Source organism: Pseudopodoces humilis, chromosome 30, assembly GCF_049639895.1.
Source record: "Pseudopodoces humilis isolate 2021_Gansu_Grassland_sample_001 chromosome 30, ASM4963989v1, whole genome shotgun sequence".
NCBI lineage: Eukaryota > Metazoa > Chordata > Aves > Passeriformes > Paridae > Pseudopodoces > Pseudopodoces humilis.
In genome coordinates, this window is record NC_142229.1 from 1,713,988 (window position 1) to 1,734,474 (window position 20,487).

Here is a 20,487-nt window from a genome sequence, read left to right on the forward strand (position 1 = left end):
TTGGATGGGCAGGATTTGCTGCTCTGCAGCCTCTGCTGGGGCTTGCCTTTGTTGTGTGATTTAAGGTCCAGCCATCGTGGCTGGAGGTGCTGGTGGAAGGGATGCTTCAACTCCCAAAGATCTGGAATGTCACTGAGTTTTTGAGGAGAGAAAAGGGATTTTAATGCAAAGATTCCTTCTGCAATGGATGCTGAGGCTCTGGCTTCACCTTGGGCGGCTTTAGGGTCTGATCCCACTTGGCTCCCTCTCTGCAAGAGCCCAGACAGGTTGAGGGTTTTGGGCTGATTTCGGGTGCCACGTGGCTGTGGGTTAAGCCTGAACCCCAATTCCCACCACCGTTCCCACCAGGTTTCATCAGGAAAACATCCAGACCTGGTCAAAATCCTCCCTGGCGGTGTAAACCCGAGGGTGTCGAAATTTGGGAGAGCTGTAAATCTCGTGTGTTTGTAAAATCTTTAAGCCTCTGTCTGCAACACGCAGGTAAACCTTTAATTCCCTGACAATGCCGAGCAAACTCCCAGGTAAATCCTTAATTCCCGTGCACTGTAACCCTGTGGATTCGCCCATCTGCCGCCCAGGTCTGGTCTGCAGCATCCACGCTCTTCTGGTGTAGAAAAATTCCCCCAAAATTGCTGTGGCCAAGGTTCTGGTGCTGGAAAAATCTCCCAAAATTGTCATGCCCAAGGTTCTAGGGTTTTTGATCTGTTGATCAAAACCTCTGGAATTCTTTTGCAACTCTTAAAATTAGGAACAATGATGGATCCTGCATCCCTGCAGTGGCCGGTGCCTGCCCTTGAAGTCACAAGGTGCAGGAGGATGGGGAAGACCCCCCAATTTGGGGTTCCAACCCTTCTGAATGACACTGGATGTGACACATAGGAATGATCCCATTGCTGCTCCGGCATCACCAGCAGCTGCTGACGGACTTTTCCCCCTGATCCAACCGGATCCGATCCCGGAGCGATAGGGACAGGGCCAAGCTGCGGGGCCCCATCCAGGTGGAGGGGACGCTGAGGAGCCCGACAGGTTTGGGAGCTCGTCAGCACCGTGATGACAGCCAGGCTGGGATTGGGATTGCTGCACACGGGTCCCAGCCGCTGGCAGGACATTTCCCAACCCGGAGAAACCTGTACAGACGACCACCCTTTCTTAGGCAACTTTCCTGACTCAAGATCCCATCCCAAATCAGCAGGAGATGGATCTCTGCTGCCTCTTGCAACACAGCTCCATCCAAACTGGTTTTCCCATCAATCGTCCTTCCAGTGATTCTTTTTCCCTTTTTTCCGCAGTGACCACAGATGCTGTTGGCTCTTCAGGAGGGTGTTTGGTGCTGGCTTTCCTTGGATGGGGATTTGAGCCCATCCAGCACAAATGAGCCAAAATTGTGTCTTTTATGACACAATTCCTGAGGCAGGAGGGAAGGGAATGATTCCTCTGGGAACCGGGCAGGCAGCACACAGGGAGGGGCTGTCCAGCAGCGTTTTTTTTTAATATTAGTGGCCTAAATATTGACCTGGAGAGAACCCAGACGACAGCGCCTTGTTCATCCCCTTGGATTTTGGATTTACAGCTGTTTTCTGGAGGGTGAATATTTTTACAGAGGAGTGAGAAGCTGCTGATTTATTTCAGTGCCCAGCAAACCATAGAATTGTGGAATATCCTGAGCTGGAAGGGACCCACAAAAATCAAGGATAATGATCCCAGTGGGCTGAAAACTCTTCATTACATATCCCAAATATATATGGAAACATCTGCCGTGATCTCCACCTTGTCCAACCCACTTATAAATTAATTTGGGGGTCTTGGGCACCAGCCGCTGCCACCTCACCTGGGTCCTGCCAGGTCCTGCGCCAGGTCCTGGCAGCTGAAGGGTTACTCAGCCCCATCTGCTCAGCTCCCCATTTCACAAGGGCGGGTTTGGAGTTTTACTACAAGTTTCAGACAATGAAGGTGTGTCTGTGCTCCGAGCCTCGTTTGCCCGTTGTGTAGGCGTCGGGTTCAGCGCCGTCTTGTCAACACTTGAATATGTTGAGCATCACTCACGGGGCATTCTGTAAGAAACCTATTAAGTTAATTACCGAGGCTGTGTGTGTGTGTGTGTGAGAGAGAGAGCGTGTGTGCTGCTCCTGTAAAAAATTTGGCTTTCTTCGTTGCAAGACACTTGTGATGCAAGCCCCGGGCTCTCGGTGTGATGACATCTCGTCTGCTGCTGTAACTGAGCCGGGGCTCGGGCAAGCTGCCTGCGAGGGAGCGGGGTCAAGAGAGGACCCCCCACTCGTCCTGCCTTGGGGAGGCCACCCTAACGCAGGGATCTGCTGTGGTGTCCCCGGGTACAGCCCTGGGGGGGAATTGGGCTGTAAATCCTAAATTGGTGAGCTCGGAGCAGCGTGGGGGGAGTTGGAGCATCTCTGTGGGAAAGAGCAGCTCCTGTTCACATTACTTTTTATGTTTCTGCTCCATCCAAATTCCTGGGAAAACACAGTTTCACAGGACCGTGGAGTGGTTTGGGTTGGAAGGGACCTTAAAACTCATCTCATTCCATTCCACCAGACCAGGGTGCTCCACACCCCATCCAAGCTGGCCTTGGACACTTCCAAGGATGGGGCAGCCACAGATTCTCTGGGAGACCCCTCGCTTTAGGAAGAGGGCTGGGAAAAGACCTCTTGGCCTTTATATTTGCACCAGCACCCTCAAAATAATCAGGGCTGGAGTCGGGGGATGATTTTGAGGTGCTGGGAGATCCAAACGTGGTTTGGGAAGGGTATGGAGAAAAAAGAGGCTCCGGGGGGGTGGACATCCCTTGTGTTTCTCCTCTCCCTGCTTCCCACCAGCATCTCCTTTCCACCCCCGTGGGCTCTGGGTCTCCTGGAGGGGAGCAGAGACTGTTGGAGCGATGTTGGAGCTCCGTGAGGAGCAGCACGTGCTGCCCCAGCCCGGCCATCCCAGATTTTTCTCCCGCATCCTTTCCCAGCCCAGCTGGAACGGGGCTGCGACCCAAAATACGTTTAAAAAAAAAAATAAATAAAAATTGGAAAATGAGGTTTTGCCTTTCCGGAGCCCGAGCCGGGGCAGGGAGCAGGGCGAGCGCTGGCTCCCGGCTCCCGAGGTGGTTTTTTTTTGGGAGGCACGGCACAAACAGCCCCCGGCTCCTGCACGCGCTCCAGGTAGGGCGGCTCAGCCCCCTCCTTCCAGCATCCCACGGGAGCCCGGATCCGGTGGACTTTTATGGAATAAAGGGAAGTCCATGGCACCGCCGGAGCGGCTTTTGGCAGGCGAGCAGCAGCAGCAGCGCTGTCGTTAACCCCTCATCCTCCTCGGCTGCATTTTCGAGGGGGGTCAGCGGCTCCTCTGCGGCTCTGCCAAAGAACCTGCGGGCCACGGGAATGCTCAAACTCCGTAAAAAACAGGCGCGCTTGGCTCCTCATCATCCTCATCCAAACCAAAACCTTCCTGAGCATCCCGTCCTCCCCGAGCACCCCCTCCCCGAGCAGAAAGCAGGAGGGGAAAGTCAGGAGAACTTTGTGCAGCTCCAGAGAGTTTCCGGTTGGAGTTTGTCCCGTCCCAAGGGCAGCTCTGGACTCTCCCTGCAAGCGCTGCCAATCGCAGCCGTCAGGAAGCGGCCTGGGGGGGTTCTGGGGGGAGCCCGAGGCCGCCCGGATGCGCTGGCGGGGGCCGGACAACGCGGTCCCCTCTTGGCCGGGGCTGCCGTCATCGGGGGTGAAAGGGAGAATTTTGGGCCAGCGGAAGGAAGGGAAAAGCAAAAAAAACCCACAAAACCAAAACCAAAACAAAACAAAACCAAACCCAAAAACCAAACCAAAACAAAAACCGAACAAGAAAAACCAAACAAACAAAACCCCCCCCCAAAAAAAAACAACCCCCAAAAAACAAACAAACAAGCCCTCCAAAAAACAAAAATAAAAACAAAAAAGCAAACAATCCCCCCAAAAGACAAACAAAAAAACCAACAAAAAAAGCCACCTCCCAAAATAAAAAAAAAAAACAAACAAACAGCAAAACAAACAGAAAAACTCCCAGAGGAATAAATGAGCCCCCCAAGCTCCCGCTCCCATCAGATTAGGTGAGCTGAAATAGCCAAATTGGCCCAGAGCGGGAGCAGGACCGGCACGCGCGGCCTTTGATCCGCCCCCACGCCCGGGAAGGTGCCCGGGATGGGGATCAGACACCCCAGGGAGGAGGAATTTGCAGGGGAGGTTTTTGGGGCGTGTGCGAGCACCCCCCAAGCCCCGGCAGCCCCCCCAGGCCGGCTGTGGGGTGGGATGGGGTGTCCGTGTGGGATCTGGGGATGGGATGGGCTCAGCGTGCGACCCCAACTCCCACCAAGATCTCCTGGTGGTCATGCCTGGGTGCAACCCCCAAACTCACCCCCAAAAAAGTGCAGGGAGTCCCCTCTGTCCCACTCTGGGGAGACCCCACCTGCAGCTTTGGGGTCCCCAATATCAGAGGGAGCTGCTGGAGCAAGTTCAGAGGAGCCACGGAGCTGCTCCAAGGGCTGCAGCCCCTCTGGAGCCGGGCTGGGAGAGCTGGGAATGTTCCCCTGGAGAGGAGAAGGATCCAGGGAGAGCTCAGAGCCCCTTGCAGGGCCTGAAGGGGCTCCAGGAGAGCTGGAGAGGGGCTGGGGACAATGGATGGAGGGACAGGACACAGGGAATGGCTCCCAGTGCCAGAGGGCAGGGATGGGTGGGACATTGGGAAGGAATTCCTGGCTGGGAGAGTGGGGAAGGGCTGGGATGGAATTCCCAGAGGAGCTGTGGCTGCACCTGGATCCCTGGAAGTGCCCAAGGTCCAGCTGGAGCAGCCTGGGACAGTGGGAGATGTCCCTGCCCATGGCAGGGGGTGACACTGGATGGATTTCAATCTGTTCCCAGCCAAATCCACGATCCCAGCTCGGCTGTGTCTTGGATGTGTGGTTCAGATGTGAGGCCATGGTTGTTGCTGGTGAGCACAGCCTGGATGGTGGCAGCACCAGGAATGTGCCGGCACTTCCCAACCACCAAAGGAAATGATCCCAGTGCCCAAAGGCCACAGAGCAGCAGAGCCTCCCCGGGGACACATCCCAAGGGAAGGTTCCAGTGCAGGCTCCGCTCTCATCTGCACAGAATTCAGGCTACGGGCCTTTAAATTACTGAATTAGGCAAAATTTGGTGTTTCTCCAAGAATCCTCCGGAAATCTGCTGCTGGAAAAGCAAACTCATCTTAAAGCTACACGCACGCAGGGTGAGCAAGTTTTCCACTCCCAAGGACTGGGATGGAAAAGACCTTTCCAGTCCTACCCGGCCCTTTTTTCTGGCCAGGTCAAGCTTGTTCCCCCTGCTGGAATCTCGGAGGCTTTGTAGAAACCTCCTGTAGTTTTTTTGAGAACTCTTGTAGCATTTTGGGGATGTCCCATCAAAACTGGGGGAGAGCAGAGGGATCCCAGATCCATGGGGTGGATGAAGGGAGATGTCACTGTTGGACACCAAATGAGTTACACAGACCCAGTTGGAGGTGTGGTGAAAGAAAGGGATTAGTTTATTTATTTTTTCAGTATTTATAGTTTTCTGACCACAACCAGGGATTGGATAGTCAGGTTAACACTTTCCTAACCACACTGGCCGTGAGAGACATCCATTAAAAGGTATATCTTTAATAGAATTATAAACACTTATGTTTATAGTTACTTTCCTGGGAAAGTGGCTAGAACTTGTAGAAAAACCATATCAAAGGCCTGATTCTCAGGTCAATAGGGAGACCCTGGTGGAGCTCCTGGAAAGGACAGGGCTGGTGACAAAGCCCAGGGCACCAAATGCAGGCGTGGTTTGGGAAAGCGGGCGTCGTGAGCGGCATTTGGCAGGGCTGCAGTCACAGCGAGGGGCACCAAGCGCCCTCCTCATCCTCATCCTCCTCCAGATCCAGCACCACTTCCCACCCCAGCAGAGCAGCATCCCACCGAGGAGCTGGTGGATGCTCCAGGAGGGTCCTGGCCAGATCCTGAGCAGGACGAACCCCACCACATCCCTCTCCTGGCCGGGCCAGCCCCGGGCCAGCGGCTCAGGGTGATTCATCCAGCAGCCAGCTCGGCCGGGAGCTCGCCCGCAATTGCGACACCGTGGGGCTGTTGAAGGCAGCCAGAGCCGAGCCCGGCATCCACGCAGCTTCCTAACACACCCCTGGGGTTGCTATCAACATCCCTGTTGTTCTTAGCAATCACATCCATCATTTATCACCCCGGCGTTACAGCAGGGGCCGGGGTGTGACCGCGCAGGACGAGGTGGTGGCGCTCCCCAAAAGGGGCTTTGGGGTGCAGCCACCCCCCGGCTCCCCGAGCGAGCAGGGAGTGCACAGCCCTGTCCACAACCCGGTGCAACCCTTATTTGTCCAATCATCATTTTATTCACCTTTAATTTCATTCAACCCTCATTTGTTCAACTACCATTTTATTCACCTTTCATTTTATTAACTTTTCATTTTATTCACCTTTCATTTTATTCGCCTTTCATTTTATTCCACTGTTGTTTTATTCAGCCATCAACCATTCAACCTTCATTTTATTCACCTTTCATTTTATACAAACCCTCATTTGTTCAACCTTCATTTTATTCAACCTCCATCTTTACTCGACTTTCTCACTTCAACAAGCCCCAGGTGCTTCCCTGCTGAGGGAAGGGGTAGTAGGGAAGCTCCTCTGTGAAGTTTCTTGGCAAAGCCACTGGCCTCGACTCCCAAATCCAGCGCTCCATCCCATGCCAGGAGTGTCCTGGCAAAGCCACATCTCCTGTGCCCTCCCACAGCAGCTCGGCTGCACTTTTGGGAACAGAGCCCAGCATCCTGCATCCCATTCCCCCCCTCCAGCTGCCTCCGCAATCCCACAGGTGTTTTATTAAAAAAAAAAAAAAAAAAATCCTTCTCCTTTTTCAACACAAATGTTTTGTCTGAGGTTTCAAAACCCTGCCAGTGTCATCACAGCCTCCACCCCGCTGGCTGGGACCCCTCACCTACATCCTGCAGGAGAGGTGCAGATGGGCACAGCAGCCATGCCAGAAGCACCTAAGCCGGGCAGAGATCCGTCTCTCGCTGGAAATCCACCCGGCAGAGCCTCCCTCTTTGCAGAACCTCTCTTTTTGGAGATTCCAAGGCTGGGAATAGCATCCTCGGGCTGCCAGGAGGGAGGCAGGAGCCCGGGAATGTCCCTGCCAGGGATGGTTTGGGTTATGGAGTGCAGGGTTTTATTTCTAGATTAAAAAAAGCTTGCAAAGAGCCAGGCACAGAGGTAATTTATGTTTATTTTGCTCAGTTAATAACCCGTGGCACGTCCTCCCCTGCGGCGTTAGGGTGGATCAGACAAAGCTGCATTTAAATTACAACCGTGCCCGATATTTATTTTTTAATATATTTTTATGGTCGCCTTCCCCATTTATCGTGAGCTAGAAAAATGTCCGGGCTGTGCCAAGAGCTGCCTGAGGATCCTGAGGGCTGTTAGGGTAAATTCTTGGAGTTCAGACCCTGGAAATGTGGGAGAGGCTCTTCAGATCTGTGTTGGAGTGGTGACATCCCTGGGCCTGCTCCAACCTGAGCCTCCCAAGGGTGACAGTGGGACCCCTCCTGCTCCTTGGGGGGTTCAGCAAGTTTTCCCAGGAGTTCTCATGAGCCTCGGAGTTTTTTTGGGATGAGGTCAGTGCCTGCTGGGACGGGGTGTCCTGGCAGGATTTTGGGGTTAAAATCACCCTGTTTTGGTGCTTGCGGCTGTGTCAGTTCCCAGACAAATCCATCAGCTGTGAGATCCCAACCCACCCAGATTTAGCTTTCCTGAGGTTCTGGATCTGCCCTGAAAAGAAGTTCCGAAGAAGTTCCAAAAAAAGTAGAAGGAGAAGTACCTTTTCTACCCTTTTTCTGCCTGCATGTGGCTCAGATCATGGCAGTTTATCAATTTCTCAGGTGCAGACTGACAGAGAGCAAGTCAAATATCACTTGGAATGGTGGAATTCCGTGAATATAAAATTTAATAAATTAAACTAATGGGGTCTGGGTAAGGGGTTTGGCAGCTGGAGATACATGGGATGCTTCCATGTATCCTTGGGGACCACAGGGCTGGACTGGACATTCCTGGAGCCTGTGAGAGGAGCAGAAGGCTCTGGAAGGGGATTAATTCCTGCTCTTTACACTCACGGGAAGCAAAGTGTCTGGGCAGAGAGGATCCGGGTGGGAAGTTTGGATGGAGACATGGGGTGCCGGTGTTTTGGAGCAGGGAAATTCTGGGAATCATTCCTGCCTCAGGCCTGGAATGGCCTGGCCACGTCTCCAGCTGTGCCCAGAGAGTGAAACTGGCTCCAAGCACAAAGCGAGGGCCCTGAGTCATCCCAGAGTCCAGGAACTGGGGCTGAGGGAAGCACCAGAGCAGGAGGCTGAGGAGAAGCTTTGGGCTTGGGAAAGCTGGGCTGCTTCCAGCAGGAAGGGGAGGTTTCTCTGCATTTGTGGTGTGATGGGATCCAGCCTCTGTGGGGTCTCGTTCCTGTGTTAAGTCATTCCCTGCCCTGGGAATGCTGGCAAAACAATTTGGAGTGAGGGGGCAGCCAGGAGAGGCCATTCCCAAGGAAACCTTTCCCATCCTGGCTGGAGGGGACTCTCCCACCCTGGTTCTTCCATGAAAACTTTTTCTGTGTTTCTCCATATTTTTTCCTCTTCCTCCCAATTTCCTTCCCGACGGAGAGCCCACGACAATCCCGCGGCGTAGCGAGGCTGGCATAATGGGATGTGACATTTCTCAGCACGGAAGGACTCACAGGGTCGGGGCCAAGCGGCTCCTTCAGGCACCAAGCCCAGGCTTGGTGGTGATGGGAAAAGCGAGGCTGGGCTGGAGGGTCGGCCTGGGAGCACCCGACGCCCCAGATCCGGCACCAGGATCCCGCTGGAAGCGAGCTGCTGTGCAGGCAAGCGGCTGAGCTGGGAAATGCCGGAGTTTGGGAGTGCTGGGAGCTGGCCGGGCCCTGCCCTGCTCTCTCCTGGCCTCCCTGCGCACTGGGATAATTGGAAGGAGAGTTTCTCTTGGATCGGCTGTTTGCTCACATGCTTTTTGTTGGAAAGCAGGACGAGCCTGGATGTTTCTGGGAGCTGGGGGAGGAGTGGTCCTCTCCACTGCTGCAGGCTTTGGTGAGGAGGAGGAGGAAACCCCAAAACCTTCACCTTCCTCTGCAAGGACACGGTGGAACAGATCCACATCCACCTGCAATTAGCATCTCAGCCTTTTATTCCCCGTTCCAGCCTCACAGGGAAGCTGGGTTGCCATCCCAGCGGCTCGACCCTTCCAGGGATGCTCCCCTGCGCTCGCCGAGCCAATTCCTCCATCCTGACCTCTTTCGAAAGATCACAGGAATTGAGGAGAACAAATCTAGGCTCCCGCTGGGCGGGCTTTGAAGCCTCTCTGCCCTGTCCAACTCCTGCTCGTGAGGAGCAGCGCAGGAGGAGCCCCGGGTGCCCGGGATCGGCTTCCCCCTAGGGAAATTGTTGGTTAATCCTGGCCGGCCCCTCGGCTGCTTCCCATGGGATGCAGCCCCCGCACCTGGCTGAGCCCCCCCGGCGTCCTCGGGGCCGGCTTGGGACGCGCTCCCGGCGAGGCAGGAGCAGCCCAGCCCTGCTCGGCTGCACTTCCCTGGGTCCCATCCGTCATCTGTTTGTCCTGGTCCCCTGCCAGCGATTGTGCCGATTCCCACACCCACTTTCCATAACCCTCCGTCCTCGCCCGGGCGAATCGCTGGCGAGAGCTCGCCACCCATCCCTTTCCCCTCCTCTCCGATGGGATCAGACACGTTCTGGAGAGGGGGGAGAAAGGGAAGGGGGTGAAAAGAAAACAAAAAGATCAAGAGGAGAACACAAGGTGACTCACTGCCTTTTAATTTATTTGTGTTTATTTATTTATTTCCCCCCCCCCCCCTCCCCCCCCACCACCACCCTCGGCTGCGACGTGCAGGCAGCACCGAGGGCTGGCCGTGAGCTTCCAGGGAGCCACTCTCGGTGCCCAGGGCACCAGGAATGAGAGGGATGAAATTCCCCGCTCCTTTGGAAGGAGGAAAGGATCGCGGAGAGGAGCTCCTGGCGGCACAGATTTTTCAGGCTGCCCAGGTCTTTGCACGAGCATCCCGTGCCCCGCCAGCTCCCGACACCAGCCGGCACAGACCGGAGGGTGGGAATATCTAATTCCACCTCCTACACCGTGTCCTCGGCAGGGGAAAGAGAGAAAGAGGAGATAAAAGGCTGGGAAGCTCAAATGGTGTCATTAGGAACTATTAACTCTCTCATAAAAGGGCATTAATAAACGCGGCAGCTCATCAGTGTCCATTAGCTCGGCTCGTGGCAGGGATCTTTGGGAGCTGCCGGAGTGTGATGCTCCCCTCGCCCTCACCGGCGTGTCAGCAAAGGGGAAAAGGGCTGAAGGGGGGGATTATTCCTCCTACAAACCATTCCCTGAGCGAAAAACAAGGAGAAAATGCCACAGGGCCTCACACCCCACCTCTCCAATCCCTCCCAGATCACAGCAGCCGTGCCCAGAGCTCGTTCCTTGCTCCCAGGACAGCTGTTTACTACTAAAGAAAAATTAAAAGGCAGGGTTTGGAGCGTTCATCCCGACTTTCTCCCTCCCGCCCTCTTCCTGTTCTCGCCTCCTAAAAAGGAGCTTTATCCTTTGACTCTCCCATGCCCGAGGCTAGCGAGGAACCCGCAGCATCTCGGGGCGAGCAGGCAGCCCACATCAGCGGGCAGGGAAGCAGGGAGGAGGCCCGGCCTGGCCCGATAAGCCCCTGGCAAAGCCAGGAATAGCAGCGCGGTCCCCGCACGGCGCAAAGAAACCCGCAGTCCCTGCCTTTGAAGAGCTGGGGCTGGCAACCGGCCCGGCCGCACGGCGAGCTCGGGATGAGCCTGCCCCGGCGGGCAGCGGCACATCTGGGGCAGCTGGCACAGCTGGAGGTCTCGGGCACATCTGGGCGGAGGAGGTGTGGGTGGGCTTGGCGGTGCGCATCTGGATGGTGCGGATGTGCATATCTGGATGGCGCAGGTATGCGTATCTGCACGGAGCTGGTGTGCACACCTGGATGGCACGGGTGTGCACATCTGTACGGAGCGGGTGTGCACATCTGGACAGCGTAGGTATGCACATCTGGGCAGGGCCGCAGCCGTCCCAGGGCCCCGCGCGTCCCCTGCAGCAGCCCCGGGTGCTTCTCCCCTCCCATCCTGCTATGAGACTCCCCCCCGCCTGTGGTGCTGGGCACCCAAACCTGCCCAAATCCTCACTCATGGCCTCCCTGACACCGGGACATTTGCGGCTCCGGCTGCAGGGGTGGTGAGCCGATATCCCAGGATCTGAGCGGGCTCCCGGGTGACCTTTGGCGTGCCAGGGGCAGCTGGCAGGAGGCCACCACCGGCCATGACTCAGCGTGGAGCAGGTTCCTTTGGAGGGAAAGGGAAGCTTTGATCGCGGGGAGCTGAGGCACCGAACCCTGTTCCCCACGTGCACTTTTGCTGGGAGTTATCTGAGGTGTCTTTTTTTGGGGGGGGGGGGATAATAACTCCCAGGGCAGGTTAGGACGGAGGAGGCCTGGCAGCGGAGCATGTGTGGGCAGGACTGGAATAACGGGTGCCGTAGGAGAGGATTTACGAGTGCCGGGAGGTTGGGAATGGCCGGGAATAGCACAGCAGGTCAGGGGTGAGGTGGGATGTGCGGGGCCAGGATGTGGATGCAGCTCCTGTTATCGTCCCTTTGTCACCCATCTGGTCCCTACAGGATGCTCGGTGTCCCAGGAAAGGCTCCCTGCTCCTGGGAAACATCCCAGGATGGAGATGGGAATCCAAGCCTCCAGTGGGACTCACTCTGCGAACAGGAGTTTCTGTTGAGAGCAAAGCCAAAGCTTTGCCATGGGAACACTGGTGGAAATCACCACAATCCCACCTGGAATGGGCCAGCTCTCCCAAACACCGGTGTGCCGAGCAGCACCAAGGCTTTTCATGGAATTATTGAGGCTTTCCCGGTGTGCCACATCCTGAACCTCTGGCCTGGATCTCCAGAGCATTCATAGTCTCCCTGTGCAGGTGACACCAGCGTCACCACACTGCCAGGGCACTGTGGGTAGAGCCCCTGGATCCCAAATAGCCAAAGAAAAGCCCTGGCACACTCCTTCCCACCCACCCTGCAGAAGCGGCTCCCAAATGATCTTTACAAGGAAAGCCCACAAAATACTGGAAAATGAATCCCTGGGGAGAAGTGGGCACAGCTGGAGGGGCAGAAGGGGTCCATCGCCCCATGTTTCTCCTGACAACCCCAGTTTCACCTCACCTCCCTCTTTTTGTCCTTCCAGGGTTCGGATCTGAGGGTTGGGAAGATCAGAGGGAAGGTCCTGACAAGTGAGTGCAGACCCCACATGAGGGTCTCAGCCAGCTGGGACAAGGGGGAGGCGGTGCTGGCTGGGGTGGGCACCCCAGGACATGAGGGGGGACACAAGGGGGGACATGAGGAGCTCCCCAGGGCACAGCTGGGCGCTGCCTGAAATAGGAGCCACTTTTTCTCTTCTTTTTTCTAGAGGCAAAAGTGGTTTAAAAACTCCCCAGAGGTTGGAAAGGCTCCAAACCAGTGCAAAAAGAGGGGGGAGGGATAAAACCCAAAAGAAAAACAAAAGATAAAAGTGGGTGAATCCCAACAATTCCTGTGATGTTGCAGGAACAAAGACTTTCGGTTCAAAAGGGGCCACTTTTGGCTTGGGGAGGTCACACCCCAGGGGAGAGGGGCTGGGGGCTCACCTGGCTGAGTCCTGGAGGAGCTTCAGCCTCCTGTCTGTCCCTTGGTGTCACATCCTCCTGTCCATAATGGAGACCAAGGGGTGACTGTGCTCCCATGGATGTCCCTTTCCCAGGGACAGCCAGCCCTCTCTGTCCTCAGCAGCTGGACATGCCCTGAGCCAGCTGCAGACCCCACATCTGGGCAGCTGTGCGCTGCTGCCTCCCAGCCTGCAGCACAGTGTGGACCCCAAGGTCCCTCCTGAGGCAGCCCTAGGGGTGCTGACCATGCCCTGGTGGGGGGCTGGGGGTCTCAGGTTTGTCCCCCCAACACTCCCCCCCACCCCAGGGGAGGCTGCACCCAGCAGGGAGGGTGCAGTCATGGGGAGGGGGATGGAGGGGAGGTCAGGCCACTCCGGGATGTGGCAAGGGGCTGCTTTTGGTGGCTGCTCAGCCCGTGGAACACCTGAGCTGATGATGGTGAGGGGTCACAGTGCAGGGAGCTGGGTGGGAGAGCCAATCCCAGCCTGGAGGAGGGTGATGGAGGACCAGTTCCAGTAGGAATTTTGGCTCAGAGGGATGCTCAGCCCTTCTCTTCTGCATCCCAGGTTACAGCCGGCCCAAGCCCGGGCGCTACAGCGGCTACCATCGCTACCAGTTCCGCCTGTACCAGCAGCCGGCACACGAGACCATCGCCCTGAGCTCCGAGGAGAACGACTCGCTGAGTAAGGACCCGCTGTGCCCTCCATGCCAGCCCCGAGGGGCTTTTCCAGGGCTATGGATAATGCTCCGGCAGGCTGGGGATGCTGCCTCGGTGCAAAGGGATCCTTACAGGGGACGTGGGTGAGGTGTAAAATCCTTTCCAAGCAGCAGAAACCCTTGGAAAACGTCTGGTAATGGCCTGGCTAGCGGGATCGGAAGCCGGGAGGGATGTGGGCTGTGAAATGCAGCCCTTGCTGGCACATCCCCCCAGCCCGAGCCACGGGAGTTGCATCACCGGCACCTCGGAGCAGGCGGATAAGGATCAGCCCTGGAGAAGGTTTAGCAAGGGATTGCTCAAACCGGGCTGACACAACTCCCGCCAACTCCCAGCTCCCCAACTCCTCCCAAAGTCTTTCACGGAAGGGATGGAGCAGGCGAGACCCACGAGATGCCCAAGGGCACCGTTCCTGCTGCTCCATTGTGGGGCACGGGGCAGCCTGCGGGACCCCAGGATGGATCCATCCTCCTCCCTGCCCTGCCTGGAACTCGGGGTTCTGCGGCCCACATGGCCTCCACAAGGGAAATTTCAAAACTTTCCCAGCTGGGACCGCATGAGCAGGGCTCGACGGGCAGGGCAGGGCAGGTCTGTGTGTCTGGGCTGTGCTGCCTCAATCACCACGGCCCGGAGAGGGGGGCTGGTTCCAGGGGGCTCTGGGACAGCCCCTGACCCTTCCCCCGGCATTGAACAGTGCTCATCCCACAGCCGGAGCGGGATGAGGCTGCCACGAGTCTCCCTGCGGGTTCTCCTTGCCCTTGGCTTAGTTTTCTGGCTCATTAGCTCCGCTTCCTAATGACACTGCTGCTGTCACCCCCTGCCAGCGGAGCCGGCCCCTCATTCCTGCTCGGAGGAGGGGGCTCCGTGTTGTCCCCGCATTTACATCGCAGCATCCCAGAGCTGGGAAGGGAAGCAGAGACAATCCAGATAAATCCTCTTATTAGCAGGATACGTGGCTCCAGCTCCCCAAATGTCACCCCCAAAGGGGTTCAGCCACCTTGGGGAAGGTCCCCCACCACCCTGCTGTCCCCAAGGCGTGGGGTGGCCAGGCATTCCCCAGCTGGTGCTGTCCCCATCCCATCTGTGTTTCCCAGCCCTTCCTGCGCTTCCTGAGAAAGACCCAGTGGATATTTTTCCGCAAGATCCAACGCCTGAGCATCGTTTGTCAGGCAGCTGCGGGGGTCTGGCCGGGGCTCGTGTTTAAGGACTTGGTTGAGGGTTATTTTTAACCGTTTCACTGCTGCAGCACATCCTTGGCCTGGCCAGGGGATGCTGCTGGACTGAGACACTGACAGCCCATCATCTTTATTCCCAGGGAATGAGCCCTAAAAGCAGCCAGAGGATGAGATTTTGGTGTCTTGAAGGTTTTAAATAAATCCATCCCCAAGGCAGTGGGATGTGCACTGATGGATCCACTGGTGCATCCAGCCCTTTGGTGCATGGAGAGGAGCAGACACCTTTGGCAGAAGGTGGGAACAAGGAGGGGGTGACCCCAATCCCAAAGAATCATGGATGAGGTCCCAGCCCAGATCTGCCTTGCTCCTCTCTCGCAGCAGAAACGATGCAGGCTCTCCTGGCAATGCCACAGGCACAGTTGGCATCCTTGCTCGGAATTTCCCATCTTATTTGGCCTCAAATGAACCCCTTCTCACTGCTTTTACTCTATCCTCCATCTTCTGACAGTGACATCTCTGTCTCCCCAAGGATGGGGACAGCCATCACCACCAACCCTGGACAGGGTTGTGTCCTGACCAGGCACAGGGAGCGGCGCTGGCCCAGCCCAGCCTCGGGATGTGTCCAGCCTGCAGCACTGCATCCTTGTGCTGGGATGAACATCCCCGTGCTGGGATGAACATCCTTGTGCTGGGATGAACAGCCCCGTGCTGGGATGAACAGCCCCGTGCTGGGATGAACATCCCTGTGCTGGGATGAACATCCCCGTGCTGGGATGAACATCCTTGTGCTGGGATGAACATCCCCGTGCTGGGATGAACATCCCCGTGCTGGGATGAACATCCTTGTGCTGGGATGAACATCCCCGTGCTGGGATGAACATCCTTGTGCCGGGATGAACATCCTTGTGCTGGGATGAACAGCCCTGTGCCTAGCATCCCTCCCTCTGGCAGTTCATCCCCTGGCAGAGCTGAGCCCCACCGGAGAGCTTCTGCTTAGCTCCCAGAAGCATTCCCACCTGGCACGGGATGTGTTTTGGAGGCCAGGCCAGGGCCGGGGGAGGTGACAGTGCCAGGCGGGATGGCAGGAGCTCGGCCGGAGCCTCCAGAAGAGGGCACTAAACCAGGACCTGCCCGCGTCGCCTGTCCCTGCTCCTGGGAAAGATCCCTGGGAATTCAAATCGCGAGGGGCAGCGGCGAGAGTGGAAAACAAATCCCTGTTTCTTGTCCCTCCTTGCCTGGCTGTGCAACGCCAGCAGCTCAGAGGGAGTGGGAACATTCCCACGGTGGCTCCGGTGCCCGCCTGCCGTGGGGATGTCCCGGCTGGGATGGCACTGACGGGCACAGGCCGGGTGCTGGGGGACTGCAGGACCCGTGCGCGTCCCCCTGTCACTCGTGGTGATGTGGAAATCAGTTGTTTACAGCCGAGCTGTTTCTCCAGGGCGGCTCTTGAGCAAAAATCTTGTTTCATCAGAGAAAAAAAGCCACGCTGATCCTTCCCCGTGAGTGTTTCTGATCAATCCCAGCACCAGCCGGCTCTGTGTGACCTCGGGCAAAGAACTCAGAGCCTCAGTTTCTCCTCTGGAGTCTGATTCACTTCAGGTTTTGTGCCATGAAATTGTCACCGAGCCCCAGCTCTGTCCCCACTCAGGCCCAAAGGTGGGGACATTTGGGGTGTCCCCATGGCTCTTCCTGCCACCCAGCCCACTTCTCTCACAGCCAGGAGTGTTACAAGCCGCGGCTGTGTTTTGGGGAGATGCAAGATAATAATCTGTGGTCTGTGAAATGTCACAGCCACCGTCGCATCCCGAGGCGGCAGCACTCGCCACAGGCTCTCGATCCACGGAAAATCCCTCAGCCGGGGGAATTCAGGCACCCACCAGACCCCGGCTGGGCTGCTGGGGAATTAAAAGTTCCCCCACAGCTTTCATCGATTGGGAGTCTTTAATTAGCATAAAACCTTGATGCTTAATTGCACCTGAGTTCATCCCTCTACTTCCACCTTTTCCTACCAGCTCCGGCATTCCCAAAGCCCTTCCTGCCCTGGAAAACCGGGAATGGCTTTTTTCCCTCCAGGAAATTTTGCCTCGGGGAAGCAGCCAGTCCTCTGGGTAGCAGGAACAGGGATGAGCGCGGCCAGCCTGTGGCTCCATCCCTCTCCAGCCCCGGATCGGGGCCGCGGCATTGACTCATGAGCCGACCTTGTGAGCTCCAATCCGATCCACCCAGCTGGAAAATCGGGTTGGACTGGGCGCCGGCGGGGAAGGAAAGGCCGCGGCTGGGACGAGAGGCGGCGAAGGGCTGCGGGGAGAGCGCGGTGCCGGCCCGAGTCCCCGGGTGTCACTTAATGGTGACCAAAGCAGCTGCCGGCCTCCCGCCCACCTCCGCTGGGACATCATTAATCTTGGCAGAGAAAGCATCAGGGCTCCCATCAGGAGAACATTGCCGCTGATGAGGCTGATAAATTACAGCCGGGGGGGCCGGGGGAGGAGGGGATCGGAGTTTGGGGGCCGGGGGGGGGGGGGCAGGAGGCAACGGCAGCGCTGGGAAAACCTGTGGGATCGGGGATGCCGAGCTTCCCAAGGCCAGCGGTTGCCTCGTGCCTCAGTTTCCCCATCGGGCGCTCCAGGCTCAGGCGGCCGCGCACGTGTGGGTGTCAGCGGGCACTCCTCTTCCTCCGGCGGGTGCATAGATAAGGGCCAAGCGGGATGATTTAATCCTTTGGGAAATGAGCTTGAAAGCGGACCAAGCCACGGATGAAGCGCCGTATTGTTGTGGCAGGGAGAGAGGGGACAGTGGCACCGCGACCTCGGCTCCCCGCCTGGTCCCTGCTCCTTTCCCGGCTCCGTGATGCCAGTGACTCACAGTACCCAGCCCTGGGAGCCAGCCGGGCTCATTTGGGATGGTTGGCACGGGGATGTCACCCGGGATGGCGCACCCGCTCTGGGGATGCACCCCAGGGGTTGGATTTGGGGCAGGGGGATCCGGCGCCCCCCAAATCTGGCACCCCCCCACGCATCCCCCACCTTTGCCACACCCTCGGCTGCCCCGGGGCTTTCCCTACCCCGAAAGGCCTGGCACAACCGGTGCCAGGGCAGGTAGGAAAGTAGGTCAGGAAAAACCCCGGCCCCACGCGCGGGGCGAGGGCCGGGCCCGGCGGCTGCAGCCCCGCAGAGGCTCTGCCTCCCCCGGCTCCTTTCATCCGCGAGCATCAGTGACAGCTCCGGCACCCCTGGGAGTCGGGGGTGCCGCGTCTCGCTCTCACCCCGGTCCCGCGTGGCGCCGGCTGCTCCCGTGGGCTTTTCCAAACGCTTTGAAACCCTCCGGATGAAAGGCACCCGGCGGAGGCTGCGGGCGCAGCGGGAGTGGCCCCCCCCCCGAGGCTCCATCCCCTGGTGCCACCTTCAGCGGGACCCCCGGCACTGAGGGGGTTGGGCTGAGACCCCGAAGTGAGGGGCTACCCTTCCTGCCAAGGTGGAATTTGGGGATGGAGGCGCTCGAGGCTCCGTGTCCCTTCTGGTGGTGACCCCAGTGCAGGACACTGGGGCTGCCCTTGCTCTCAGCTTGGTTTTGGGGGGGTGGCAGGGGACACCTGGGAGCCTCCAGCAGCAGCCTGGTGCATTCCAGCATCTCCAGCATCTCATCCCAGCTGGAATGTGGGATGCAGGGTCGTTCCTGAGCATCCTGTGAGCTCCTTCCTGGGCCCTGGAGCATCCCAGCCACGGCCTCTCGCAGCTCCAGGAGGTCACAGCGAGCAGTGCCGTCACGACGACAATCTCCAGAGTTTTTTTTGGAGCTCAGAGCCCGAAGTGAGGAGCAGGTGGGAGCTCCACCAGCTCCCCAAGCCATCACCACCCCACGCAGGTGATGCAGCAGCTCAGGTTTTGCTCAGCACTTTTGCAAGAGCAAAGGGGACGCTGCGCTCCGGTCGGGGCTGAGATGTGACAGCAGATAAAGGCTGCCAGGCTGCCGCGTGACATTAAAGAGCCGCCAGGAAGAGGAGAGGACAGGTTTCAGATAAACAACGGCCCCTTTCCCCCGTGGCCCACGATCGTGAGCTGTTTGGGTGCCAGGGAAAGCCCCTCCGGTCAGAGCAGGATGCTCCGGCACCGCCAGCCAGACCCAGGCTCGGTGCCCGACCCTGGCAGGGCACCGGGGGATTTCTGCCCCACAGGGGCCGGGGATGAGGGAATCCCTCTTGCCTTTCACCCTGGAGAGGGCTTCCCTGCTGCCTACCTGGGCAAAACCACAGCTGGATCCAGCACAAGCTGGATGCCCCCAGATCCCAGATCCCTCCTCCGGATCCTGGGGTCAGGGCAGGCAGCAGGGGAGGAGGGTCAGGAATGAGGAACGGGGGACGGGGAATCTCCTGTGACACTCCCAGGGGGATTTCCAGCCAGGGTGGGTTCGTAGGAAGGTTTGCTCCAAAGGTCAGGGGGCAGGAGAGGAGCCAGCCCTGCGTACCCCCGGGCAGCTCAGAGCTGGGGTCCCTGTGACTCCCCGCTGTCCCTGGGGCCTCCCGGGGTGTGCAGGATGTGGTTTGGGGCAGAGCAGCAGCTGCACAGGGCTGCTCCCCTCTCCAGCCCTGCTCACCCCCTTTTCCTCTCTCCCCAGGCACTTGGGACTTGAAGGACTTCGTGGAGGACTTTGAGCTGGGCCACCCTGTGGCCTCAACCCAGTTCCTCACCAAAAACTACAAGGATTAACTCTGGCCATCCCTTCCTTGCCCTGCACATCCCCATACCACGGAGCCACCTCTGCCCGGAGCAGAGGGGACCCCAGAACCCACCGAGGATGAACCCACCCTGCTCCCAGCCCAGAGCCACAGCTCCAACCCCAACCCCTCCCCTCCCAAAGCCAAGTTCTCTTTCCCCCTGGGGGATGTGCCAAGAGGTGTCCCAGCTCTCCTGGCTATCCCAGGAATTCTGGCATCACCCCTTCTCCTCCCTTCACCCCATTTCTGACTTGACTCCCTGCATGTCCCCCTGGCACTTTGGGGACTTTGAGTTTGATGCCTGCAGCTTCCCGAATAAAATTTGGATGGAGCACACGGGGCTCCGTGGTGGCAGCGAGCGCGGGGCAGCGGCAGCGCCGGGTGAATCTGGCATTTTGGGATCTGCATGGGATGAGCAGACCTCTGTGGGCGATGGGAGCAGGGGGTGGCCAGCCAGAGCCTCGTTTAGGTGACCCCAGGGTCACCCAGGAGGGGACATGGACAGCGATGCCGGTCCAGGGGTCCCTTGGTGGCACGGCGTGGGAACCGGGCGCTGCCCCAGCCCTGCCTTTGCCCTCAGCCCATTTCTCTTGGAAAGCAAAACCAAAATTAAAGGTATAAATCAGCAGAGCTCTGCCTACTGGCCACTTAGCCGGACCTCCCTTTTAATTAGCTCCTTTCATCTAAGACTCAGTTTTCTCCGAGGCTCAGATTCACCCGCCTGCAGGTCCTCCTTGAGGCACATCCTGGTGACAAAGCCACTTCTGTCCTGCCCATGGCCAGGAATAATGTTCCCCCTGGAACAAACCATGGGCAGCGGGAGCCCAGGACATTTTGCAAGAGGGGGAAACTGAGACACAAGGGGATGACTCGCTCAGGGCTGTGCAGGGAGGCCTGGGATCCTTCAGAGGGGTGAAGGTTGCTGCATCTCAGCTCTGCATCAGTTCCTGGGTCTGGAACAGAGTGACCTGATCCCAAAAAAACATCTCTGTGCCATCCTGCTGGTCACCTGCCCTGGGTCCCTGGAAGTGAGAGCAGATTTCAGTCCTGCACTGGGGGGTTAAACATGGATTTCAGTCCTGGGGGGT

General features: G+C 57.8%; 1 protein-coding gene across 4 annotated transcripts in view; it reads left to right on the top strand.

The window, feature by feature from the left end:
- Positions 1 to 19,699, top strand: part of PEBP4 (phosphatidylethanolamine binding protein 4) — a 76,419-nt gene extending 56,720 nt beyond the window's left edge. For all 4 annotated transcript variants that reach the window (XM_088068416.1, XM_088068417.1, XM_005530871.3 and 1 more), the window contains 3 exons: positions 12,342 to 12,387; positions 13,365 to 13,481; positions 19,300 to 19,699. In XM_088068416.1, coding sequence (XP_087924542.1) covers positions 12,342 to 12,387; positions 13,365 to 13,481; positions 19,300 to 19,391 — 255 coding nt within the window. In that variant the 3' untranslated portion in view covers positions 19,392 to 19,699. The remainder of the gene's footprint in view (positions 1 to 12,341; positions 12,388 to 13,364; positions 13,482 to 19,299) is intronic.
- The last annotated feature ends 788 nt before the right edge of the window (positions 19,700 to 20,487 follow it).